We start from the raw sequence: 27998 nt of genomic DNA on the forward strand, positions 1-27998 counted from the left end.
CGTCACCTCCAGCCATGTAGCCTAGCTGCTCATCTGTCCTGACGATCTTCAAGTGGCCACCACATTCTCTGAAAGGCCGGCCGCTCCATTCTGGGTCACTTTCCATCAGACCGTTCCTTTCTTGACGTCACTTCCCAGGGACACAACCCGCACGTACTCTGGCGGCAGCCATCAAGCTGAAATTCCACTTCTGAAATCCAATCTTCCTCCTAGGCAGCACCTCTCTCTCTTCGACATCTCTCTCCATCGTTATGACGTCGCGGTTCGCGTCCGCGGAGCGGAAGAAGGTTCGCCAGTATCTCGACGCGGCCCTCGCGCATGACGAGCTTGGTACACCCGGTAGTGACGCCCGGGCTCTCAACAAGGCGTTCCTCAGCCTGATCGCGCGTCTCGGCGGTAATCCGCCGTCGTCGAGCCAGGAGCACCTGCATCAAGTGGCACAGGACGTCCTCGACCGGGGTCCGACGGTCACCCTCCGGGATCCCGTGGTAATTCTACCTTTCCTATCGAGCTCACAGGCCTCCAGTAGTGCTTCAGCCTTGCCCGAGTCCAAAAAGAGCTTCTATCGCAAGACGCGCGAGGACTCGGTAACCAGGTCGCCAGCCAAGAAGAGCCGTTCTTCCGATAGGGGCAAGAAGGCGTCTCGAGCTGCAGCTGAAGCCTTCAGCAACCTCCTCGAGTTGAGCACGAAGGCTCCCGCTTCCGTACGCAAGGCGATCCTAGCCGTTCTGGCCAAGGCAGCCGATGCGGGCAAGAAGCCGTGGTGCTTACTGTTCCCCTGGTCGGGTCGGACACTTTTCTACGACCCCCCAAAAAACGTCACATGCTTCGCGCCCACTGGCGGTTCTGGATGGCGAATCGTCGCATCTTCTGGGGGTGGGCGCTCCATGCCCCACTTCAACCCGGAACGGCTCAGTCGAATCGCCGAAAACTCAAGATGTGCGCCATCCAAGCTCGGTTCGCGTTCACCAGCACCTGCATCGAGACTTGGGGTCTGTAAACCTTCCTGAAGAAGTTGGACAAGCACCCCGAGATGTTCTGGCAAGGAGGGCAACCCGGTCGCTATATCCGCAAAGCCCGCAAGTATGACGAACCCGTTGCGGCCGACTTAGCCGTTCTTTGAGAGCAGGACCGGAAACGGTACGATTCCACTCTCGATAACGCTTTGGATCCAGATAAGGTAGACGCCTACGGGTACCCAAGCATGCGCGTCTTCCTCGAGTCCACCGACGCGTTGAATCCGGCCGCTGACGAGAAGAACAGGCTCTCGATCGCGGCGTTGGCTTGCATTTGCAAGAACATCATCATGTCCAGCGTTAAGGCCAATGATACGTGGGTCGGAAATCGAACGGCAGACCCATGGAAGGCGATCGTGAACAGCTACAAGGTCAAGCAGGTCCAAGATTTATTAACGGCCCAGACCATCGAGGGTTCTTACACGCTACCTTGCGTGAGCGCGCCGACTCGAGCGGAGATCAAGCAAGAAGACTGGTCTGACTTCGAGGGCGGCGATGAAGAGGGCGATGAAGCGAGCCCACCAGTCCCCGCGGATGACAAGTAGGCTCCGGAGGAAGAGGTCGACGAGGAGGAAGACGAAGAAGAGGACGCCTCAGGCGAAGACGATGCTGAAGACGACGAGGACAATGACGACGAAAAGGAGTTTTCCAGCAAGTAGTCCCACGGCGTTCCGACTCGCACCTTTAGTGCCGTTCCATCTTTAATACTTATTGTAGCGCTCCCCTTTGAAGTCTCACCCACGCTCCATGAACGCCTCTCGTCGCATCACCTTAGTCCCTCATCCGTTCTCGTATCACCTCCTCCTCGTTACCGATAGCATATTATCTCCCGACGACGTAAAATAGTAGGCGCTCTCCCCGACTTGGCCGACGGCCTGGTACGGGCCGTGCCAGGAGAACGCCAATTTCTTGGTCCGGCGTTCCCCAGCTCGCGCTCGGAAGAACTGATACACCCAAACAGTATCCCCCTCGACATAAGACACCTTCACTTGCTCGCCAAGCCGTTGTTCGTGTCGGTCCTGAGCCTTGAGCAGTTGTCTTTCCACGAGGCGACGTGAGTCTCGCATTGAATGATAGAGTTTCCTTCGATACATTGCAGCTTCATTACTCTTCAAATTCTTGCCTGTGCTCAGGAACACCACGTCGATTGGTAATACTGGGTCACGCCCATACAAGCTGAAGAACGGCGTGTCTCCGAGTTCTCCGAGGTAAGCCGTTCTTTAGGCGAAAAGTGCTCGAGGCAGGTACACGTCCCAATCAGTCTGCGTCTCGTTCACGAACATCCTTAACATCTCCATCAACGCTCCATGAAGCGCTCCACGAGGTCCTGTGTTTGCGGGTGGTATGCAGCGCCGTACAATTTCTTAATGCCCAGCGTCTGGTACAGCGACTTGGCCAACTCGGACGTAAAGCTTGTTCCACGATCACTCAGTAGGCATTTTGGAGCGCCATGTCAAAAGATCACGCCTTCTATCATCACGTTCACGAAGGAGAGGGTATCCAGCGACGCGACTGAGAACGCCTCTGTCCATCGCGTACAGTAATCCAAAAACACTAAGATATACGTTTCTCCCGTCGGAGTAACTACCAACGGTCCGACAGCGTCCACCACCAATAACGAGAGCGGTCCGGACAGCTCTTGGACCGGCATACGTTGTATTAAGCCAGCTCTCCAGGGACTATGTCCCTTGCTCCCAGTGCATATCGCACACTCACGCACGTATTCGACCACTTCTTTTCTCCATCCATGCCAGTAGGCGAGTCGCCTCACTTTGTTGGCCGTCTTCGTCTTGCCGAGATGCGCTGAGAAGATATTTGCGTGACAGTAGTGTAGAGCGGTTTCGATGAATGGCAACGGCACGACAGGACCACTTATCGTTCGTGCCGGCCATGCACGCGCTCCCAAGTGAGCGAGTCGCATCAAGACCTCGTTCCTGATCAAGTAGTGACTTCTTCAGCACGGTCACCCTCAGCTGAGGATCGAGCGCCAAAGCTCCGTCCTTCAGGAACACCTTCAAAGCACGCATCCAAGGTTCCCGCTCTTGCTCTGTTACGAAGTCTAACCCCAGCGCATCAACCAGAGACAGATCAACTCGCAAAGCACGACCCTGCTAATCCTCTTCCTGATCATCCCGAGTAAGAAGTTTCGGTACTCCTGAGGTTATTTCTGTCGGTTGGACATTCTTGGGAGTGTAACCAGGAACGCCTGAGTCAGGGGTCTCCCCGGCTGAGGTTCAAACACGGGGAACGTTTTAGCTCAGTGTTTCACCCTCCGGGGTAGCCCGTTTAAAAGGCTGAGGCGTGACGTCTTGAACCTCCACGTTATCTGGAATAGCGGGGTCACCGTCATCCTCGTTTATCAGGTCAGCCATTCGTATAGCACCTACAACGTGAGTGTCTGGTCGATGATACAACCATGACAAGCCGTCCGCGTGTCCCATCGACGTCCCCGGTTTGTAGTAAATTTTGAATCGCAGCTGCGATAATTCCATTGCCCAACGGGCCAAAGTGGGAGTGGTCGTTCTAGTAGTTATACAAAAAAATTCACGTCAGAGCCTGGTGATCAGTGTATAGGTCAAATTCAGCGTGACTGAGATAAATCCGAAACTTTCGCGTCACCCAGACAATTCTCCAACACTCGATCTCAGTAGCTTCGTTCGTCTTGTAAATCCAGTCCCGTTGGGACCCCACCAACATCTTACTCGCATACGCTATGGCCCTGTCACGCTTGTCAACCTCCTGAATGAGGCACGCTCCTACAGCCCTGTGAGACGAGTCCACATACAGTTTAAGGCGCGCCTTGAAATTGGGGTACATCAATATGGGAGGCTTCACTAGAGCTCGTTGAAGTTGGCGGAGCGCCGCTTCACAGTCATCGCTCCATTGGAACGGCACGTCCTTCTGCTTCAGGCTTTCCAGAGGTGCTGCAATGACCGCAAAACCCGGTATATAACGCCTAACGTAGTCGGCTAGCCACAGGAACGCCCTCACAGTATGCAGGTCATGAGGTCTCTCGATGTTCATTACGGCCCTCGCCTTTTCAGGGTTCGGAACGATGCCTGCAGGCGTGACAAAATGGCTCAAGAACGCCACTTTGGTCACGTCCCCAAGGGCACTTCTTCATCTTTAACTTAAGCCCGCAGCTCTGAAGCGTTCTAGCACTTGACGCACTTGAATAAGATGAGTCAGGAAATCATTGCTGAACACTATGCAGTCATCGAGATACACGAGACAAGTCCTCCACTTGAGGTCGACGAGAACGTTCTCCATCAGGCGTTTAACAGCCAGGACGGCTTTGCACAAGCCGAACGGCATGAAAAATCACTTATAGAGCCCAAACTTGCTCGTGGAAGCCGTCTTCTCTACGCTGTCTGGGTCCATGGGAACGTGCCAAGACCCCGAGGCAATGTATATTGTACAGAATAGCGAGGCGTTTCCGAGGACGTCGATGTCATCTATCAGCGGCATCGGGTCGATGTCCTTCGCGGTAACAGCATTCAGCTTTTGATAATCAATGCAAAATCGAATGCCCCCGTCAGGCTTCCTGATCATCAAGGCTGGACTAGCCCACGAGCTTGTCGACGGTCTGATGAGGCCAAGGCCCAAGTATTCTTGCATTTCCGACTCCATGACGTCCCCTTCAGCCTTCGACACGCGGTACGGCGGCTGTTTGATCGGAGCATGCGCTCCCGTGTCTATGCTGAACTTGAGGAATTCCGTTCTTCCTGGGTTCTTCGAGGTTTCGACGAGCAAATCTCTTAGCATTTCCGCAGAGCGCCGCCCTCTGCTTAGCACCCATCAACGAGACTTCAAAGTCTACCTCGAAGTTGTTCTCGTCGTTTTTCACGGCGAGCGTCATTTCTTCGTCAGACGTTCCAACTTCGGAGATTACGCTGTTTCCCCCAGCACACAACACAGCACTAGCGTTCCAAGACATTCTACTCTTAATTGGAACGCGGGCCACAAACGCCGTTATTGGAACGATCGTCACAGCAGCGACTTAAGTCTCGGACTGGATCTCCACTTCTTCAACAGAGGCGTTGCACACCTCCACCAAGACAGTTCCATCCGTCACCGCGCAGAGCGTCCTAGCAAAACTCAGTGATTCGTCCGCCCCTGGAACGCCCTCCACTAGCACCACTGAGTTGTCCTTTACTATTCCTTGGAGCCCTGGATCTCACTAGCGCTTGGCGACCCGGCTCCGGACGCACCGTCGACGATACTGTATTTGCATACGTCTCTTCCACCCTCGTTTCACCCAGAGGGATTATATCCCATGTCCCCTTAAGTGTAATCGTTTGCTATTCCAGGTCAATCCCCGCGCGGAACGCCCTCAACGAGTCCGTTCCAAGATTCGCGTCCACGAACAGACTGTCAACCACCACGGCCGGAAGTGCTCTTTCAAGCGCTCCCAGCGCCACGTGAATGTCTATGACTCCGAGAAATCGAATTACATGTCCTGAGCCGCTATCCAAACTTCCAGTATAAGGTCTCAGGGACTCCAACCGTCGCCCGAGTCGTTCTAGCACTCGCTTGTTTACAAGACAGGCGACTGCACCCGTGTCGACCAGCATCTCTGACAAGACGCAGTAGATAAAGCCGTCAGATAGAACCTGCATCCCGCCAACACTACAGATGATGCACTTGCCCGTCGAGACGACGCTTTCAGCGTTGCTCGCGGCTTCATCGCAGTCCGCTTCGCACAGCCCCGTCTTCCTTCGCGCCTTTAGCCCTCCTTGCGCTCACGCGATATACTTCTAGGGTCTCCTCTGCTATACTGAGCTCCTCTTTGCTGATTGGCAAACTGAACTTCAGTCTTTTCCGTAGATTTGATTCAACAGTCGCAGCGACCAGTCCCAATACGCCGGGGTTCCTCCTCCCCCTGTTCCACAATTTGTCGCGAATGGTCGGGGCCTCCATCTTTAAGAAGCTCCGAGTCCATGTCTTCGCGCGATTCAGGACCGCCTCCTTAGGCGTTCCACCTGCGCTGAGGAGGTAGTCACGCATAACTTCCTCATTTTGAAAGTCTTCGCCCTTCTTGTCGCGCAATGGGGAGCTCTCCCCCGCCGCATCGGCTCGCTTCACGCCCTCCGGACGCTCTAGTTCGTGTCCCGTCTTGGCGTCCTACTCTTGTTTCAGGAGCTCGAGCATATCTAGCCCCTCGTCAGTGAACAGGCGGTCGTAGCGTCCTCTAGAATCCTCCCCCTTAGTACTTTCAGTCTCCGAGTGGCAGTCGCACTAACCATCCCTATTGCGACCGAAATTTGACTTGCCCTAGCACCCGCGGTGTCTTCAGTCGTCGTTTCTAAGGTATTTACTTTGATCTCGGACGTCGTACCGAAGCGTTCCGTTGCTTCAGTCTCGTCGTCCATTACTTGTTCGAATCATTCAGTCGTTCCATCACCTCGCTATAGTGTCACGGCCAAGCGTTCTGTTGCTTTTTCGCGCCCACCTCTTTTCGCTCAGGCCCATTAAAAGAACCGTCGGTTTTCCAGTCTTGCTGAACGCCAGTCCGTTCCGTTGGACTAACCCTCCCTCTCGTTTCCAATTTGGGGCCCACCCGTTCCGTTAGGTTGCTCGTGTCGTTCGTTTTCACTTGCACAGTCTCAGTATTCGCGCTCGAGGCTGGAACGCCCGAGCGTCTTTCACATTCGTCACACTTCCCTCAAGAGCCCTTTCGGATCGACTAGTAGTTCTTCAGGTGGACCCTCATCCCTCGGCGTGTCGCCCATTAGGCAAGAGGAAGGAGCAACCCTTCCTTCTCCCTCCCTCCTGCCCCCTTTATTGTTGAGGCGTTCCGGATGACGCGGAGGCGTTCCCAGCGGTCGCGTTCTGCGTCAGGCTACGAAGGTCGGTCCAGACTAGGGCACTTTGCCACCGTGTGGCTCTACTCACCGCAGAGAAAGTACTACATACGACGGTGTTCCCCGTTCCGATAGGATCCTTAGGGTCTGGGCCAGTTGCACTTCGTAGAGGAGTGACCCTGCTCGTTGCACCTGTTGCATCGTCCTTGCACTCTCGGGCAGGTTTCGTGACCGCACCCCACTCGTCCACAGCGACCACATACAACCTCTTCTTCCATCGCACGGGTGTCAGGGCCGAGTCCGAACCTCAGTGGTCCTAAGTTCGACGGGGGGTCTCCTGAAGGCTAAGCATTCTGAGTCAACGAGGCGTTCCTAACCGGAGTTGGAACGCCTTGAGCCGGAGGAGCCGAAGGCACTACGGCACTGATGTATCCTTGCTGCACCCCAGCACCTTGTAGCTGCTTCTGCATAGACTGGTTCATTAGCTGTAGCTGCTGTACCAGCTGCGACTGCGTAGATTCGTGCTGTTTGGGCGGGTCACAGGCGTTCCATCGTACGCGAACTCGTCCTCCTCCCCTACCGGCATGTGCAGTTTCTTGTAGATTAGCAGGTCACAAACCTTTTCTGGTCGTCGCGAACATATTGCCATTCAACACCGCCTTCATCTGCTTGTTCAGCAAGCCGTAAAGGATAAACTCGTACCTCATGCGAGGCTTATGGTAGTTCGAGGCCTCACACATGGTCGAGGTACGATCACCCCACTCTGTGGCCGACTCACCTCGACTTCGTTTTGCGTTCTTGAGGCGGTTCCAGAGCGCAAGAGTTTGTCGGATGAATCGGGTATGGAAGCTCACTCGAAGGGTCTCGAAGCTGTCGATCCTTGCGTTATACCACCACCCCTGACCCACTTTTCTTCTGAGACACTGCTCGAACGCCGTCAATCGCAACTGGCTGTCGATCCCATCAGTGCACCTCTCAACGAAACGCCAGAAAGCAGTCGCTCTCTCGTTCGTAGCCGTTTCCGAGTAAAATGGAACGATTATCTTTACGGCGTTTCGCAACTCGCTCGGGATATCTACGTATGGAGCGGCTCGGCGAGGGTAATCTGCGCGTTCCGGAACGCTCTCACCTCGATATTCAGCACTTTAAGATCCGGCGCTTCCTCCGAGACCTTGATTTCTCACGTACGCCGGTGAGGCGCCTCCGGTCGCTAGGCATCCCTATCGTAGGCAGACTCGGATACGCACGGGTCGGAGCTATGGGAGCTGTATGTCAGGCGGGTAGCGCTCCACCCTGGCCCCACCCGGCAGTTGGCGGGGTCGCCGACTGGTACTAAGAATTGAGCGCTCCCGTCCTGGGCGCTTTACCGACCTTCCAGTTCCCGTAAGGACTAATCTCCTTTGGAGGTACGCCTCGGTGCACAGAAACAGACCCCAGAAGCATTCCAACTGACATTGAGGTCTTAGCTGGCGTCGGGGCTATGGAAATCGGAGGCCTCTGGTACTCAATTCAATGAGAACTCAAAGGTCGTTCCAACTCCGCGCGTTCTAATCTGGCCAACCCAGGTGTGTAGCGCGCTTCTGGTTCCGCTACCCGTGAGCGCGGCGTTCCAGCGCTAGATCCACGAGACACCGTCAGCTTCCGGAGCACTCACTCAACCGATTGTTCCACCAGCGCTTGCAATATCGAGTCCTGGGACGGCGTTCCAGACCGGGCGGACGCCGCTACCGATCGAGCAGGAGTCGACACGGACTTTGCAGGCGTGGTCATAGATCTTGCCGACGCCGTCATCGATCGGGAAGGCGTCGCCACTGAACGAGCCGGCATTTGCTCCCGATTGGGCCGGTGTGGGCACCGACCTCGCAGGCGTAGCCACAGATCGAGCTGGTGTTACCACCTGGCCTTCAGGCCGCTCCGAATGATTTGTAGACGTTCCTGGGGTCGTTCGACCCCCTGTAAGCCTTACTTCCGATGTCACGCTCGTCGGCGTGGCTGTTTCTGTAGTACTCTCAGCATCCCTGAGTGGCGTCAGTGAGGGACGCGGAGGTTTGAACGAGAACGCCACTTCTCGAGGCGCTCTCGACACGAGCGCCCTCAGCTTCTCACTCTGTCCAGGTCGCCAAACAAAATGCCTTAAGATGACACCCAATCACTCTCGGTTCCCGGGCGTCTCTGGTTCAGACATGGACCCTTTCACTAAAACCAGTATCCTCGCTTCGTAGCCAGGTGCTTCCCCTTCAGCGTCACTACGTTCTCCAGAATTGGCTGAATGAGGCTATCCAGTTTCCGCGGGAACACCTCTGCCTCCTCCAACGCGAGTCCCTTCCTGTCCATCGTCGCCGGTTAAACTTGGCGCGCGCTTGTCTTCTTCGTAGGTCTCGGCTTAGAACAGCGACTCGGGAAGTAGTGGGGACGACTATCCTCCGACTTCTTCTCCTGTCTCACCGCCGTGTCTCTCACCGGACCAACCGTGGGCACTTATAGCGCTCCCACTTTGCTTTAATCCCTCCTTAGTGTTCCGTTCCGCGCTTACGTTCCTACGATTCTTTGGCGGGAAGATACCCTACTTCTCCACCAAATTGTGCCGGTAATCCTCCTTAGGTCTGGATCATAAATCTAGCAGGCCAACGTAGATACTGAGGATAATCACGTAAATGTAAAGTTGTTGAAATATTCTTGAGCACTTCTCTTGTAAGAAGGAAAATCACGACTGAGCTTCTACCCAAAGCTCCAAACTGGGCGCTAAACTCCTTACCTTTCCGTAAACCACTCCCACGTGGAGGTCCAACGTAGATTCCCACCCTTGCCGACCGCCAGGCGTTCTACTCTAAGCTTGGAACGCTGTGGTTTGTGTCAGAGGGCACAGATGCTTGGACGTGGCCTGCGACTTCTGCAGCAAGCAGATCTTCCTGACACAGTCTGAGAGAATGGTGAGTCCACCCTCTAGCTGGGTAACGTGACTACACCGTGCAGGCGACCGCTTTTTTTTATCGAAACCAGCGCCGATGAAAATTCGAGTTTATTCGCCGCAACGGGCAGATATACATGAGACGAGCCATGCGGTTTCAAAACCAACAGCTCCAGCCGAACTAGTCACCAGCACGTGTTATGAAGACGAAAAGGCTGACGAAAGCTCACCTGACCTGAAGCATCTGGTACCCAGTCAGCGCTTCCGCAAATTTACCGTATATCTCAGGCATCACTGTCGCATCCGGACGGCATCTCGAAGCCCTCCGAGATGCTGCAAGAGCTGTCTAGTAATTATCCAGAGAAAACAAAACGCATGAGGCTGAAGTCAAAGTAGATCGTTACATTAATAATTTCGGACGACTCGTGCGTAACCAGGCTCTCCGAAACATGAGCATAATATCAGCGGGGTTCCCCAAACGTTTACGCACACTCCTTGACGGGTTGCGACGTCTGGAATGTAAAATCACGTGCCTAACAATTTGACATCGCTGGCTGCACTTATAAATGACTTTGCTTTCAGCTTGTGAGCCGCTCGCACATATACTACACCATCAAAATGGTCGTTCCTCTTGTCGGCTGTGCAGTTAGGTTAAAGACGCGATTAGGCTTGATTTGCCATTAAACACCATGGCACCAGGTGTAGAAGAGCCCTGTGCGCACAAAGTCAAATAGGCTAGCGGAAAGAAAGTATAACTCACATAAGCTAACTCACTTTACTTACGACCTTGACCCGGCGGTGTTCAACATTAAAGTGGCAAAGGAAGAGGCGCCAGGTAAGCTTTTGTTATGCCCCCCCCCCGCTCCTTCATATTCTTGGAGCAGTGTAGTGTGTAAAGGGCGCTAGCAATATTCATATGGTTAAATATCATCAATTCCTCGACCCTACTTAATTTTAGTATGGTATTATTCACCAATCATCTAATGTAATGTTTTGAGCAACCAATCATACTGACTACAAAATGATTTGGCCAATCCAATTAGTAAGGGTTAGGTTGGGCCTCGTCGGAGCTGGCTCCTACATATCGGGTCGGAGGACACGTATAGAGTCTTTTCTCCGACTTCTCCGACCAGTGCAATCATTACCACACATTAATTTTACATTTTAGACTTGATATAATAAAACAATACTGCAGTAGCAAAATTTTAAAAGAGGTAAAATAGCTTCGCCAACCGGCAGCAGCGCCGCAGTGAGCTAACTCATCATTAGGAACAGTACATGCAGCACCCCTGCGTGGAGATCCATTAATGTTGTACTACATAAAACATTTAATAGCATGTGCCAATTAAATGTACATGTATTGCATTATTAATACTCGGAGCGCTCCCGGCCATGCCAACCCGTTATCGACTTTACACGCTTGCCAGCATCATGCCCCGCGCTACGCAGCTCCTACTCGCTCGTCGACCGCATGCCACCAGCACCAGTTCACCACCGCACACACGCATGCACGGCACCCTATGGCCTCCCGCCACCAGCTCGACGATAAATTTTCACCGCACGCCACCAGCTCACTGCAACCAACTCACCGCCATCAGCTACCTGCCGCCTGTATAGCGCCACCACCCGCTCAGCTCACCACCATCATCTCGCTGCCGCACGTGAACCGTCCTGCCACCGCCTCCTGTGCACCGCCCTGCCACCGCCTCCTGTGCCACCGCCCCGCCGCCACCACAAACCCCTTCGTAGCCGACCGATAGAATCGCCCATCATCAACACGGAGAGGTTAATGTTTGCATGAAAGTCGGTTGATGCAAAACACGTGCGGGTGAACGAGTCAAAAGATGCCTTGTTCCACTTCTACGTACTGTGCATGATTTTCCATAGTAGACAGACTCGGCCGAAGAAGTTTTCGACCTGCACGCGGTCGGACGAAACTCGAGCGTTTCGAGAAATGTCATCAGCGGTAAGCTCGCCGTTGCGCGGCTTCTTTTTTGGGTGGACTGCCCTCAACATCGAAGCAGCGCCTTGGTACCCCTTGTCCGCGAGGCTAGCCCAAGCCTCCTGGTACTGCTCCGAGCCTTCGCCGCTGTCCTCGATAAGACGCCACTGGCTGGGTTTTCTTAAGAGGCGCTGGTGATCTTTCCAACGATTGGCCATAACCGGTATGTCGAACACGGATCCGGGCGTTGGATTAGTCAAAAATACAACTCGACCCGGAAACATCACAGAAGCCTCTACTTTTAGACCATACAGCTTGTGCTTGTTGGAAAAGTAAAGTTCAGCTTCGCTGAATCTTCCGGTAGGTCTGAATGCCGGCTGGAACTTAACGTCGGTTGCGTACAGTGCGTAGGGGTAGTGCTGAAAGATCGATCTGTTGGCGCGCTGTGTAGTCATCGACGGCGGGCAGATGAAGGCTTTGGTTGAGATAGACATGACGATTATCAAAACTCGTACATCAAGTTCTTAAACGTAGGCGCCTTGAAACCAAAGTCAAGGGTATGTTTTTGCCAGGTTCCGTAGTGCTTAAGCACACATACATGTAGAAACATGGCGACTTGAGCATTAGCACCGCAGACTTCATCTTGGACGCCGGCATTTTGAGCATCAGCGCCGTTGACGATTTGAGCATTAGCGCCGCTGGCTTCATCTTGGACGCTGGCGACTTCATTTTGCATGCCAGCGTCTTCATCTTGTATGTCGGCGTCTTCATCTTGAATACCAGCGTCTTCATCTTGAATACCAGCGTTTTTAGTATGTATGTCGGCGTCTTCATCTTGCATGCCAGCGTCTTTGTCTTGACTATTAGCAACTTGAAAATTCGCGCCGGAGACTTCATCTTAGACACCGGTGACTTCATTTTGCATGCCAACGTCTTCATTTTGCATGACAACGTCTTCGTCTTGCATGTCAGCGTCTTCATCTTAAATATTAGCGACTCGAGCATTAGCGCCGGAGCCTTCATCCCTTGGACGCTGGCAACTTCATCTTGCATGCCAGCGTCTTCATCGTGTATGTCGGCGTCTTCATCTTGCATGCGTCTTTGTCTTGACTATTAGCAATTTGAAAATTCGCGCCGGAGACTTCATCTTAGAAACCGGTGACTTCATTTTGCATGCCAACGTCTTCATTTTGCATGCCAACGGCTTCGTCTTGAGTATTAGCGACTTGAGCATTAGCGCCGGAGACTTCATCTTGCATGCCGGTGACTTCATTTTGCATGACAACGTCTTCATTTTGCATGCCAGCGTCTTCCTCTTGAATATTAGCGACTTGAGCATTAGCGCCAAAGACTTCATCTTGGACGCCGGTGACTTGAGCCGCGGTGAGAACCACATCATCTTGCGGGACTAGCATCAGCGCCGCTGACGGCTTGAGTATTAGCGCCGCAGACTTCATCTTGGACGCCGGCGTCTTGAGCATTAGCGCCACCGGCGACTTGAGCATTCACGCCACATACTGCATCTTGGACGCTAGCGGCTTGAGCATTAGCTTGGAGTTGTCTCTACGCAGGAACAAATTACATTATTGCGGTATTGAGCACAGACTCCAGCCTCCAAAATGGATCTACAAAAAAACTGGCATATAAACGGACCGTTCGTACTCCCTTATTTCAGCCACGTTTAAAAGAAACACTGTCGCATGGTGCATTATGTAGCTGGAAATCTACTTAACATGTTTCATCGGTATTCGGTCTCGTAAATTCAGTTTGGTTTTACTTTTGAGCTGCAACAACAAGGGGGAACCCGTACTCATACTCACGTTTGGCTGTGTGCTATTTAGCTAAGCTCTCAAACTTCAGATATCGCGACCTGTTTCATTTTCTATCTAGATATCTTCTCGGAGTGATGCATCGACGCGGGGGTGCGCTCTATTTCAACTAGAAAGAAGAGGCGTTATGTGGTTTCCTGTGTAGCTTTTTTGTAATGACTGTGATGCGTTTGCGCTTACCACATCGTATAACTAGCTTGTGCTGCTATGAATAGTGTAGAATACTGCTGAGCTTATATTCTAAAGAGAGTTTGATCTTTACTGTTAACGAAGGTCAAACTCTGCTACATGCTACTTTTAAAACGCGTGCGCATCCCCATTTCTCGTTTAATAAATCATTATCATTGCCTAGCATCTAATAGTTTGGATGGTCAAGATTGCTATTTGAAGTACCTAATAAACATTTAGAAAGTGCCTATATCTTAATACATTAGAGATTCCAATGACATTATGCCGTTGCCTCCACCCCCACTCTAGGATCCGCGATACCGAGTTCGAACATGCGTAACGAGCCTGGGGCTGCGGGTCGTTAGGCTTACAGCTTTCAAGACATTCTGTGGAGCATCTGCATCAGGAGGACAAGGTAAAAATCTGATCAATAACAGATTTGAGCCGATGATGCCATGGGATCACACACCAACACTGGGGCCGTGGCCAGCCGCACACCAATCCATATCGTTGTAATTAATTGGGATCAGCACTAATTCGTCCAGCAGATTTTTTTTGCTCGGTCTCCGCGCTAATCTCGACAGCTCCGCCCAAATAGCTCCGATGCCGCTCCAATGCTGCTCGTCTTGATAGCCATAACATTTGCCTAGCTTTTAAAGCTCTTATCCAGAAGTAAATAAACTGTTACGTCGTTTAGCGAACATTTTTAGATAGGTCGACGCACTCCATCAAAGCATTAAACATTATGCGATCGTCTGTTAATATGAATATCAATATGATCGATGAATACCTTCCTTGAGTGAGGACATAGTAAGACGTTTTAAGCGCTCTTCTGCGGTAATCATCTCTTGGTGTCACTTTGAGATCAGGGGGGAGGCGATTGAAAGGTCGATAATTTCGATCTACCTGAGAGCCTGCTTTACATATTTAGTTGCTGGTATGGCTGTGTGTCTCTTCTCAATATAGGTGTCGGCAATGCTTCTACGCCCTCAAATTTCATTGCAATGGGTTTTATACCAGATTTTTGGGTTTTCCTTGAAAGGAGGTGCAGCGCCTACTTAAATCGTGAGGTAGGATCTTAATTATTTTCAATGAACAGGGCTCTCAACCGAAGCGCTTTTCTTGACGCATGCGGTGCACACGTACCCTACTCCATGTGCTCGGTTGAGAATAAAACTGAGCGAAAACGATTGGTGCAACGAAAAAGATATTATCCACTAAAATACGTTGTTTATGCTGTCGATCTGAGTTCAGGTCACCTCCCCCTTCCCACTGAGCCAAACAGTGGAGGCTGAGAAGGACCCAAATTGAGAAGTCCCAGTGGTTCGCCGTCTCGTTGCGGAGCTCGCTACAGTGGCACCTTCAGCGACAACATTGCCGTCCAATGGGGTGGTCGCTGCCATCATTCACAGTATTTGCTTGGCTTACGTTATGGAAAACGTTGAGTCCCATGTCCTATCCTCAGCTTTTTAAGCCTCAAACGATTCCTTCGCAGCGCAAATAAGAACGAGTGATGCGGAAAGGGATAATGCTATCCCTATCATTCTTAGTGGCGCAATAGCGGAAGGACATTCTGCCATTCTTAGTGGCACAATAGCGGAAGGACATTCTGCCTGGGAGCCATACGAGAAAATGCGGCAGGATCTCATTTGCAAGGATTGTATGTGTAATGCTGGATATAATTGCCCTGCAACTGATGTAATGGTAGGAAAGAACTTTGATCGAGCAAATTTAAACGACCCCCGTTTTCTAAGAAAACTCTTTTTTGGCGAGATGTTGGAACAGCTTACAAAGTGGAAGACGAGGGGTATAGTGGACTGATTGCTGACGACGTCGATTTTGTTGAAATTACATCGCGTGCCATTGTACGGCATAATACCGCAAAATTGAAAAAAACAGTTTGGGGGAAGCTGACGTCTTTCTTCAGTGTCTCCGACGTCAACTTTGTTTATCCGGCACCCACGAATTCAAGAAGTTTACGCATAAAAAAGCCGATGTGCGTTATTTGTGGTAGCGGCCCAGGGTAGAAATTTTGGCCCTACTTGTTTGCTGTCACACGTTGTCTAATATTTGAGATCTGTGAAAATACTGTAGCTTCGATTGGAAGCTCTGAGCTGTGTTCATGGCGGTATGTACGAGGAGGAGGAGTTTGATTCGCTCTTCGCTACGGTATCTACCCCAATGCGCGAGCGTCGTGCCACGCCAAGTCAGCGCAGTGGCAACCGAAAACGCTCTGTGCGCTCACCCACCGAAAATACACCGAACAAGAATAAATAATCTGAAGCTAAAGCTATGGATGCCCTTGTCACACTTGTTGGAAGGCCTGCAGCGGTGCGGAAAGCTGAGGTCGCACTTGAAAGGGAGCAGGAACATAAAGCTTTGATACGAGTGCGCGGCGAGCAACATAAAATGCTCGAGAACATTCGCAAGCGGATTAGTGCGTGTGAATCGCAGAAATTATTGGATTTCTCCCCCAGCGAAATTTCTGAACCACTTAGAAAATTTCTTGATTCAAATGAAACGAGTTTTGACAAAGTCATGTCAAGTGACTTCACGCTGACCGGGTCAGGATTTTCGGGTCAATGATGGTCATGCTTCACCAAGACGGCATCATCGACGTTAGCGACACCAAAATTAATTTCGAGGCCTGGCTGAGGTATCGTGCTTCACCGACCTGCTCGCATACGATATTCAGCCCGATAGTCGTCGAAATCGCTCCGGGACCTCGCGGGTTACTGCACCTTCCTGCTCCACCGACTTTTCTAGAGAGCAGCATGTAGCTCTTCAGCATTAGCAGCGGCGTAGCACTGTGACTTCCCCCTCATCTCCTTCGTCAGCAAACTCGGCAGCTGTTTTATTCTGACCTTCGGCATCTTACCCAGCACAGTGATCCTCGGACGTATTACTTGACTGTCATCGCTCTTTCGATATCTCCCAATCTCCAAACTCGGTTCTTTATGAAGGATAGCTTGAAACGGACAGTTCGCTAGGCCAGCCAATAAGTGTCGGCCTCTTCACACCTACCGCGACCGCTGCCTGTGTGCTACTCCAATATTCTTTTCTCGCCCATTTATTTTGTGCATTGGCTTTGAATGCCTCCGTATACAGTAAACAGCAACACACAAAGCCAAATGAAAGGAGGTAAGCAGATAAATCAGGGACAGGGTCACATTTTAACCGGTCAAACATTTACTATTGGTCGACAAACACGCATCAGTCGAATGCACGTTTTCTTGTGTGGTTGAGTAAGCGAGCGTCTGTGGTGCAGAAGCCGATTAGCGCCTTGCTTGTTGCTGTCTATACAGGTAGGCTAGAGCTGTAGATTGTGATTAATGCATTCGCCTGTGCTATTGTATTGAGCTCTTACACGCGACTTTTGTCTTTAATGTATTTTATTGAGTCGGATTGCGAGCTTGCACCGAAGCCGCTCATCACGAAACCAGCTAATTCGAACTGGTGTTGCACTGATAAAACGTTTTCGCTGGAGCTCGAACTGACGCGGGTATATCCACGCAGTGATCCATGGCCATTGTAGGAACGCCATTAGTTGATCCGAAATACTTGTGCATTCTTCAACAAGCATTTTTGACCCATTTCCTACCAATAATCACGGAAATAGCAGCAGCAAGTTCGTGTAGCGTATAGCCGCTTTCACGCTCAAACAATCTATCATGAATATGAGCGCCCTTTGGTCATGGATACTAAATCGGAATTGCCTTTTGCATTCCTCGAAGCCATAGCTACGATTGCTGTCGATCTTAGCATAGTAATAAAGTTTAACTGCCTGTGCGACGACATTATGTTATCTTATCGTACTACAATCTACCTCTTTATTGAGCGCCTCCATTACTAAGGCACTCGATATCCGCGGGGATCGACAATTTGACCGCGAGAAGGAAGACCAAATATAATCGAAGTCCCGCTAGTTGCTTCCACCTCGTTGCCTACGAGCTTATGTAATCTGACACTCCATCATGAGCAGTAGTGGGTAAAACCTGTCCTAGGTCCCGACACTAGGGTACTTGCATTTACCTTTCTCTACTAAACATTTTCCATGACGTGTTTTTGGCGCTTCGATTCGTTGAAAGCCATCGAAAACACGCCGTGAAAAGCATAAAAAAACTCACAACATCAACGCCATAATTTAGCACGAGTGGCTGATGCAGTTAAGGATGCGCGAACGCGATACTGGGGTCGTAAGCTTGCCCCATTGCCGTCCCAATAGACTAGAAAATCAAAAATGTTTTGGGAATGAGATCTGAGGGTGGGAGTTCCCACCGCATTGCCCGCATACTTTAAGTGTCCAATTCAATGCACTCGGGGACGAAGATGCATTCAGCGACAGCAAATAAACGATATGCGTTTTTGTACTTTACAACGTTCACGAAAGAACAAGACATCTCAAACTGGACCAGGCGTCGCTGTTTTTTTCTCTTTACTAGTACTATGGATATCTTATACAACGTCTTACACAAATATTATACAGTGAAGGAACGAGTTATTTCGGGATAGATATGTGAGCCTACATTTAAGAAGTACTTCGCAAAGCGGTAGATGGCAGCTTTGCACTCGCCTTCAAGCTAAGCTTCTACAAGCAATCCGTATGAGGAGTTTCATGACAGCGTGACGAGACATGGTTCTTCGAAACACAAACGAGATGTGCGCACTTCTGCGGAGAATGATCAGATTAATCAAGGATGTCGGGTTTGATGCGGTTTCACTGTCGATAGTCGATGCGGCCCCAATTTTAAACTTAAACAGGCAGTAAAATTAACAAAGGCTGTCGTTGTAGCTCGCGCGCCAGATGAGAAAAGGTCCCTGTAAGGCATATTCTCGAGGTGCATATCGATGCTGCTGTCATGAACCGATTCATGCGACGACTTGTAAGTAATGTTGTTCTTGATAACGAGAGACATCCATCACGGTTTGCAATGGTTTCAGAAAAGCATAAATAAGCAAGGCATCTTGACTGTATCGTGATAGCGCGAAACGGTCTACAAGCCGTGCCCATCCCATCAATTTTCATCGCAGTAGATATATCGCTGATGAATATAGAACATCATTTAAAGGTTGTGCTATTCATTTAAAATTTGGTGTGTGCTCTCATGTGGTCGTAGCAAGATCATTTATTGATGTTTCCTGGGGGATACAAAAATTGTTATGAGTAGGCAGGCGCAAAAGGACAGAGAACCTAGCGTAGCACTACATCAGCAAGTGAGATGATAGTGCAAACGGCAGTGGCAATGCTGGGCAATGTACCTAACTCAGATGGTTTTGGGGGTTGCAGAGTAGAACAACCAGATAATCTTAACATAATAACATAAAGTAGTTTTACTTCTTTGGTTAGTTGATTTATCTTTTGCTTTGGGCCCCCGGTTTTGGCGCAGGACAATTTTTGTTTCCGTGAAACATCAGATGGGACGGGGCTATTAATCGCACTGTCAAGCCCACCGCACATCTGCAAGGTCGATCCCAAACCTGACAGCAATTGCAAGGGCACCCCACATTTATCAGGAGCGCAAGGATCCAATTTATGTCCGTCTGTATCAATCACTGACGTCACGAGTGGATACGTTGCAGGGGGGGGGGGCTTCTTTATCAGTGATATTGTTTTAGCGCTGATTTCTTTGTTGTAACTACATGTCCTAAGTGCGCCGCGGTCGAACGAAGACGCAGACGCATACGATTTTAACCTACCACAAGTGAGAGCTTCATGTAATGCTTCGTGCCGCGTCCGCGTCTATCGACGCCGGCTGGTTCGATGGACGCGATCACCTGGGGCGGATCTTCATTCAACCCCCCCTTTTCAGCAATATTTTCGGATTCTGTTTTACGCTCTAAAATTGGTTGCGAGTAGGATAGGCCGCGTTGGGCTTAGTATGAAATATGCTTAAGCGCGAATTTAGCTCCAAAGCGTCCTGCCATAGCGTCAATAACAAACTTCTTTGCAAATCAACCACGGAAATCGCCTGTCGAACATGATATTCCTGATAAGCTAGCCAACCCTTTTCCATCTGCTATTACTGCTAAATGGATGACCGCCGGTTTAATGTGGTGCGCGCCTAACGCTGTGTTCAGTGATCGGGGGATATTGGAGCATCATTTATTTCGCAAGAGCTGATCCAGAAAATCTGCCTCCCATCCTCTATCGCATCAAGTAGTTGTCTGAAACCCCCAAGCTCCTACAACAAGTGTTCCGTGCTCATGCTCGCCAAGGACCGTACCACCAAAATTAAGCGAATACAAACCTCGGCGTTAGGGACGCCCTCTCGCCCAGTTCAGTATGCTGGCTTCTCCGCTACCCATGGCTTGACTACTCCCAAAAAAACAATTTAAGTCATTGTCGCTGCTGCTATCTTAGCAGAGTAATTATGATTTTCGATGATAAAATATCTGTTTTTGCCCAACCTGGTGCTGGTTAATACAACTGGAAGAAGGCTATGTCTAGTGACGTTACGAGATGCGTGCTGGTGATAGGCGCTCCAAGCACACATTGCAGAAGAAGCTCTCAGCAATTTGTTATCGACAATACACGATATCGCTTTGGCACTACAGCAATAAAGTCACAACGAGCGACTTAAGAACAGAGTTTGACTAAAACCCTTTTTGGATATTTGCTTGTTTCTTGCGCCTCAAGGCTTCCCTTTCCGCGGTCACGACAAAAAGGTAAGTTTTACGTTATTCCTTTTCTTATTCATTCGTGTTAACTTATCGATCTATACTTTAATTATTAATGCAGGAGGGGGCAAGGAAGCGTGACGATTTTCTAGAAATGATGTGCTTTACCAGTGAGCAGAATCCATCGTTTTCCTTACAAACCGAGACTTTCGGGTATAAAAAAATGCAAAGTACGTTAGTCCTGCTCTTCAGCGACAGCTGCTTAGTTGTACCGCGACAGCTATCGGTCAGCATATTTTGTTAAGTAAACTCGGAGATGTATATTTCTCGCAGCTTGTTGAGAAAGCAACTTGTGAGGTTAAAACGGAGCAGGTGTCTATTCTTATTTGGTTTGTGCACAAAACGACTGGTAAAGCAAGGAGATGTTCTTGGGGAAAGTGCACGTTAAGGATACCAATGCGAGTACGCTGTTCACTTCGTTGGTAGCGCAGCTTACAATATTTATTAAGTTTATATTAGTGTCGATGTTAAGGATACGATGAAGCGGCGAACGTGGCCAGGGGCTTCAACGGTGTCTAGCTGCGTGTTCGGAACGAGTGTCCGCAAGCAAATTTCATTATTTGCTTCCCGCGCCGTCTCAACCTTGCAGCTGTATAAAACACGGTATTGGTCATTGATTGTATGGATGCTGTGAATAGAATACATACTGTAGGCAGTGCATTGTGTAAGCGCAAGGAGCAATTATTGCAAACCGCAGCAGACGAGAAGGGGCAGTTACTCCGAAGTGGATTTTTAGAAACTATAAAAGGGATCAATCTGCAATCGACTACAAAGTCACTGAGCAAAACACGATGGAACTGTAGAGTCCGAGCTCTACATCTAATTCGGTGGCTGTTGAATCCCATTGGCAATGTCCTCTTCGAGATTGCCGGAAATGAGGTGAAATTGGATAAAAGAGAGGAAGCAGCAGGAATGATGGATCGGATGTTGATTTTTTTTCTTTTATTTTTCACGTCGATTATCTAGCTACGGTATTGGAGAAATGCACCACGCTTTCATTAAGCCTTCAAATGAAGGGCATGCATACTTCGTCAGCAGCCCCACTTGTCGAGCAAATTATAGTGGAGTTATTTAGATACGTGATAACTCACTCAACATCGATGGCCCATTCATGTCAAATAATCTGGAAAAAGTTAAATTCTATAAAGGCTTTGCCTCCTAAAACAGCGAGCTTCCAATATCTGACAAACACACGATCCGTGGGTGAGGGTGAAACGTGGTGTCCGATATCGTCTCAAAGGAAGAAAAGGCGTGCCTGGAGCAGAAACACCATGTAGTAATGTTGTCACACAAAAATACACACTATCTGAATGATGTCTACAAGACAGTTCTAAACGATATTACTGACGACTCGCAGTGTAGGTTTGGCGACAGTATGGTCCAGCTAACGTATTTATGTGGAAGTATGAGTCCGAGGGGATCTTTTAAAGCGCTGGAATAAGAATGATGTCGTTCGTGTAGCCTACGCTGATGATTACCTTAAACTAGCTGGATTGTTTGCTCGCTGAATCTAAAAGATTTGAAAAGCTTGGAAGGAGCGATTAAAGATTGCTTAAAACGACTGAAGATGTCAGTATTGCGATGATCGTGTACGAACTCAATCTTTCTACCGACACTACACAAATTGGTGTGTGTGGTTTGTGTGCTACCTGAATCAACGGCTACCACGGAGCACTCCTTCTTCACAATGAAAAGAATTAAACCCGACTTAGAACGACATTGGGCCATGATTTGCTGTCAGACTTACGCATGCTTGGTTTAGAACGGGACTTGACAAATGCTATCGACAAAGACGCGGTGATATACGCACTTAGTACAATGCAAAAGCATCGAAATGCATTGTAATTACTATTTAAAAGAAATAATTTTAGTTTGCCCCCCCCCCAACTTGCTGGGCTGGTTCCGCCCATGCCGGTCACTGCTAGCAAAAGGGTGCAAAACCTTGCTAACCTGTTAGGATCTTAAGGTGCTAGGTCGTTTTGTCGACATCGAGGCAAGAAATTATAATTCAGCTGCATAAAGGCAAGTCGCTCTGATTGGTTGATAGTCGTCTTAGCCATTAAAGTTTAGAGGCTCATCGCAGCTTTGAAATCCTCTTTGTAAAAGTGATGTTTGGAAAGATCTGCATAGATTTCAGGTGTACTGCATAAATTTCAGGTGAACAGGCCCCTTCCGATCTTAGCTACTAGAGATATCCAAGATATCACTGTCACTTCTGGACGGCAGCGAGAAATCCTCCGAGAGGCTGCAGGCGAAGTAAATGGTAGTCTAGCCATCATTGTTAATTTCGGACAGCCTAAAGGTTCTTTGGAAGTCGAGCGTAATATCAGCAGGGTTTCTCTAAGGGCTACTGTACTTTTCTTGGCGGGTTGTGACATCTAGAATGCAAAACCACGTTCAAAACAATTTTTTTTTCACAAACTACACTTTACAATTGACATTTTTACAAAACTGGAAACCGCTCGCACGAATGCTGCACCATCGGAATGATCGTTTTACTTGTCGGTTGTGCATTTAGAGACGCGGTTAGGCTCGACTTTTCATTAACAACCATAATACCACGTGTAGACGAGCCCGCGCACACGAAAGCCAAATAGGCTAGCGGAAAGATACAGAGTTGGACAGGAAGATATGACGCCGGAGGTTTTTATTCGTATGCAAGCAAGTGTGGACACAAAACAACGACACCGCAGCTAAAAAGTATATTCAGCCAATAAGAAAAGGCCATTTTGAGCAAATGATAAGAATCTAACTTGAAGTTTAGCACTATTAAATCGTCAGTCTGGTGCTCAACCGGTTACTGACCCCTCTTTTTGATTCGAGTGACGAGGGTTCAATTCCTACCACGACGGTAAAGTTAATCACCCTAGCGGTGACCTTGATGTCAGGGTTCCAAGGGAGCAGGTGCACATGCTGACGTCCCCCGCCCAATCTGGACTGCATTGTTTGCCCCGTATTTTAGAGACCCGCTTTCAGCCAAGCCTTCTTTATAGTGTCTTTACTAACTGCATCCCACGCAGCGATTACACGTTCAACTAGGCGCTTGCGCTTTTCAAGGGCCGACATGCGCTCAATTGTCAGAAGACGCTCACGTAGAGGCAGGTGACCGCTAGGCCCGACAGCGCCGAGCTCAAACGCTAGTGTAATAGCTCGCAGCTTCTGCTTAAGAGGACCCATCACCCCGACGTCCAAGGGCTGGAGAGCCGACGTCGTAGCTTTTGACCCTCAGCGGACACTATCAGCAGCACACTAGCTCGCTCATAGCGCGTACGGCCTCTAATCTTGACACTTTTCTTAGCGCCACGTTCACTAATGATACGAGTAGGCGTAGCATCGTAGTATACCGCAGGCTCATCTATGTTGAAAATACAGGACCTCGCGTACGTAGCGCTTACCTTCGTCCCCACCAGGCTCGCGAACGCCCGCTGTTCGGCTTCGAGATCTACCTTAGAGAGAATGGACTTCGTGAAGCGGCGGAACGAGAAGCCCTGCTGTAAACGAGCCGTCGAATTAATCGCCCTAGACTCTCCTCCTTGTTCTTGGCCAAGTAATCGTTGAAGAAGTCGGGGTACTCCTCTTTGTCGAACAGCAACACATGGGACGTCTTCAAGGGAAAATCGTCGCGACGCATTTGCTTAACCCATTGTATGAGTTTAGCGCAATAAGGAAACGAGCTGACCCTGCCTTGGCCACCAGCACTGCACTTGGACCTTCGTTTACGATTTCAAGGTGTATTTAGCCATGCACCGCAGTGCGTGACTTAATACCGTGTAGCCGAGCCGCTTCAGTGACGGTCACACCCGCATTGATATCGTCTAGCACCTTGACTTTGAGAGCGTTTGTGTACGCGTTTCACCGGTCTCGAGCGACAACTTCAACCACTTCATCCTCCGCCACTTCGACGCCACCCTCTGACACAAAGTTTGGGCTGATATCATTCCCCACGCACCATGCTCGCAAGCGCGCTAGTGCCGCCTCCTGAACGCCCTCCATTCCACGACTAATTTGAGTGGCCCCAGCCAGTTTGACCCTGACACAATTTTATTGGTCTAAAATACTGTATGATTAAACTTTAATAAAACCTCAAGTGTCATTGATTTGTGTCCGTCATATCTTTCTGTCCAAATCTGTAGTAAAATTTACATAATCTAATTTGCTTTATTTATGACCTCTATACGGATGGCATAGTTTACTTAGGCGGGCAGCAAGTATCACGATATGTAGTTAAAACTGAATATAAATATGTGTTCCCGAAACCACCCGTCGTCTATTCGCCAAACGATTTTGTCATCCGCCCAAATTAAGCGCCTTGGTCAATCGTCTTACAACCCATAAATCCGCCAAAAGGGTCAAATCCACTGGAAGTCATGCCTGCTGAACAGGCCCTTAAACTGTCGCTTTACCTGAGAAAATAAGTAAACAAGATGGCGACAGTATCTATAAATAGCCTGAGCAGAATGGTTGTTAGAATATGCGACTGCACCAGCGAAGTTTTAGGACGGCGCGACAGTTACTGTGGTCTGTGAGCACCACGCGTAATGCTTGATGTGTCCCACACCTGTGTCGAGAATTGTTTTTAACGTGCCCCACACCCGTGCAGTGGTGCACACTGATGGTGTATCACACACTGTTTCATGTCACAAATCGTGCGATCAGACATGGAAAACGTGCTTAGGGCCTGGTCGGGAAACGATCGTTTCGGTTTTGACAGTTTCAGATGGACCTAGCCCTAGTCTGAACCGTTCCAGTCTGGTCGGATGGCTCTCGAGTTTGACTGTGTGGCACACTATGTACTCTGGTACCATTCGAGAAAACGGTCAAATCAGCGGCGATCGCGTCTCTTTATTACAAGCCTTCCCGAGACCCAGCCAACCCTGCAGGATGGCGCAGTACGTCAATCAGTCGGCGCAGGGTTTGTCGGAGAGCTTGACGGTCCCCGCCACGACGGACGACACCAGAGCGAGGGACATGACCGCCATGTACGACTGCCTGCCATCCACGGAAGCTGATTGTTTCTCCCTCCCTGACAGTGTCACATCCTCTGCTGCTGACAGAGCTGCCTCTATCGCACAGGAGGGTGCACATTCTGCTTATGTGGAAGGTGGAGGAGAAGCTACATACTCAAGTTTACCAGCACCACAAGGTCCAACAAGCAAAACAGTAGCATCTTGGAGCGATGAGGACGTGGAAGCCATCTTTCGCCTTCGCTATAAGGAGCTATCAAAACACTTCAAGAGAACAACGAATACAAAACGCATTAAATATGCGTGGGCAGCTCTCGCCTCTGCTCTATCTGTTCTACGGAGCAAAGTTTTCACAGACCAGCAATGTCAAACCCGGTATATTGTGATCGAATACAAAACCATAATTAAGCTAATATTATTAATTAGCTGGTATTGCTTTGGCTCTTATAGATGAAAAACATGAAGACAAAGTGGGCTTCTGCGCGTGAAGATGAGGGTCGCACTGGTAATTGCGGCCCTATCAGACGTCCTAAGCATTACTCAATCATGAAGGACTATTGGGGAGATGCAACGGGCATGAACAACCGCCCGCATCTAAGTGCCGAGAACATGGATACTATTGCAGCCGCATGTGACGCAGTGATCGTTACAAGTGAGACGCCCGCTTCACCGTCCCCCGATATATCGGGCCGGCGAACCATTTCTGATACAAGCAGCGAAGGATCTGCCAAGCGTGTAAAGCGTACTCAAGGTGAGTGTGTTGAAGCTAATTTAGGAGCTGTCGCCAAGGGATTTAGCGAAGGCCTGGTGGTACTAGGGAAAGGCCTTGCTGACGTGCAAAATGAAGATACTCACCGCCTAGCTACGGCTGTCCAGAAGCAAACTGAGCTTTTCCAGATTCAGAGCGACCGAGCGCACGCTCAAACCCTGCAGCTGCTAGAGCAAATTGAAACCCAGAGCGAGCAACTTCGTCAACAGAACCAAAACATGAGAGAGCTGCTAAATTTGATTCGTCACAGAAACTAGCTTAGCTAATTTTCTAATATGAAGCAAATACTTCTGTAATGGCCAGAATAGAATCTCGTTTTCGTGAGCCCGCATCTCTCAGAAAACTTGCAGACGAATCAATGCAGTTATAGCATGTCGTAACCTGGTTGCAGCTTCCACTGCATTCCCATTCCTATTCCTCATCTTAAAAAGACATATCGTCCTTAATATCCATAAGAATGCTGTGCGAAACCATAGTCGCTGCTACAATATCCACGGCTCCTCAACGCTTTTAGTGTTGAGACAACAATTCACAATACGAAAACGACCTTTCCAAAGGCCAAAACTGCATTCAACTGCCATTCGTGATCGCGAATGCAGATAGCTGTACCGTAGCTGCTTGCGCGTCAGACACTCGCCTGTATTTTCCACAAAAGGCGTCATAATTGCAGGGCAGATTGCATACCCGCGTCTCCAAGAAAATGGGTTCCAGTAGGCAAGTAGCTGTCAATCCTAGAACTCAATGCAGATGCGCGCCATGTTTTTTGGTCAGACCATGAACCAGGACGAATATCTGCGCTCATAAATTGCATTTTATCATTGGCAACAGCTTGTACGATAAGAGCTGGGTGCATCTTCCGACAATAATATCCTTCGAAGTCGTCCGGCCTGTTAATCTCCACCAACGATCCATCGAAAGCACCTACTACGCCGGGAATCCCGCCTTTAGCTTCAAAGGCAGCCTGTATACGCTCCCATTATTTGGTCTGGCGAGAGAAATGCACAAATTTGGGCAGAGATTTCCTTAGAACAGCGAGAAAAATTCCAATTACTTCGACAACCCAGGACTTGGATACTGCAAATGCTGCTGTGGTTTCTCTATAACCACCCAGCGAACCAAGGAAAAAGAGTAGACATGCAGCTTTCTCTTCAAATGTGTGCTCTTTAACGAAGCGGTCGAGTTCGAAATCGCGGAGCTCACGGCGGAGGGCCTCACATAGCCGAAGAAACGTAGCTTGACCACATCTTAAGTTTACTAGAAACCACTCATCGTAGCGTGGATCTTTAAGCACCGCTGCAAATTCGAGAGGTGTCAACGCAAGGATATTATCCTTTTGCTTGAACAAAATACAGGTGGCAGCGTGTACACTCGTTGCGAGGGCTCCCGTGGCCGCAGAGACTGCGGCCACGGCAGCAGCCATCCACGATGTCACTGTTTTGAGTTAGTGTCAGTGAAACGCTCGTTTCACTTTGGGACGACAAGCTGAGACGATCAAGCTTCCAACTGACCAATCAAATACGTGGAACCTTCGTCAAATCGTCAAAGACGATCTAAAACGGATACGATCATTCCCCGACCAGGCCCTTACAGACAACGACAAAGATATCCGGCAACACAAAAAGCCGTCAGCCAAAGTGGTGTATATCTCTCACGATAGGGTTTGTCAAGATTTGGCGGAATCGAGGAGGCTGCGGGGCAGCTCGGTGCTATACGCAGAATCGCTCACGACTGGACAAAGCAAGATGGTAAAGTCCACCAGCTAAAGGAAAACGCGGGTCCAAAGCGTTAAAAGGTTAGCGCTATAAGAAAAAGATACTACCGTTTCTGAAGTGTTAACATACATGAAGGGCTCGAGTAATGAAGCGGTACGTTTACACACATCACTGAGCTAAGTGCGCTGAATCCGATTATTTTACTTCA

At 49.6% G+C, this 27998-nt stretch overlaps 2 protein-coding genes across 2 annotated transcripts; one reads left to right on the top strand and one right to left on the bottom strand.

The window, feature by feature from the left end:
- Window positions 1–25608: 25608 nt before the first annotated feature.
- PITG_10927 (uncharacterized protein) lies at window positions 25609–26335 on the top strand (the record flags this gene model as incomplete). The annotated part of the gene is made up of 5 exons (XM_002901683.1): window positions 25609–25612; window positions 25657–25691; window positions 25760–25954; window positions 26042–26143; window positions 26186–26335. The coding sequence occupies 5 exons, from the start codon at window positions 25609–25611 to the stop codon at window positions 26333–26335; spliced, it is 486 nt and encodes a 161-aa protein (XP_002901729.1).
- Window positions 26336–26348: 13 nt separating this feature from the next.
- On the bottom strand, window positions 26349–27498 carry PITG_10928 (uncharacterized protein; the record flags this gene model as incomplete). Its single annotated transcript, XM_002901684.1, has 6 exons — window positions 26349–26421; window positions 26565–26715; window positions 26763–27039; window positions 27082–27100; window positions 27146–27342; window positions 27445–27498. The coding sequence occupies 6 exons, from the start codon at window positions 27496–27498 to the stop codon at window positions 26349–26351; spliced, it is 771 nt and encodes a 256-aa protein (XP_002901730.1).
- Between the last annotated feature and the right edge of the window lie 500 nt (window positions 27499–27998).

The sequence above is a fragment of the Phytophthora infestans genome, genomic scaffold (assembly GCF_000142945.1).
Source record: "Phytophthora infestans T30-4 supercont1.19 genomic scaffold, whole genome shotgun sequence".
Lineage (NCBI taxonomy): Eukaryota > Oomycota > Peronosporomycetes > Peronosporales > Peronosporaceae > Phytophthora > Phytophthora infestans.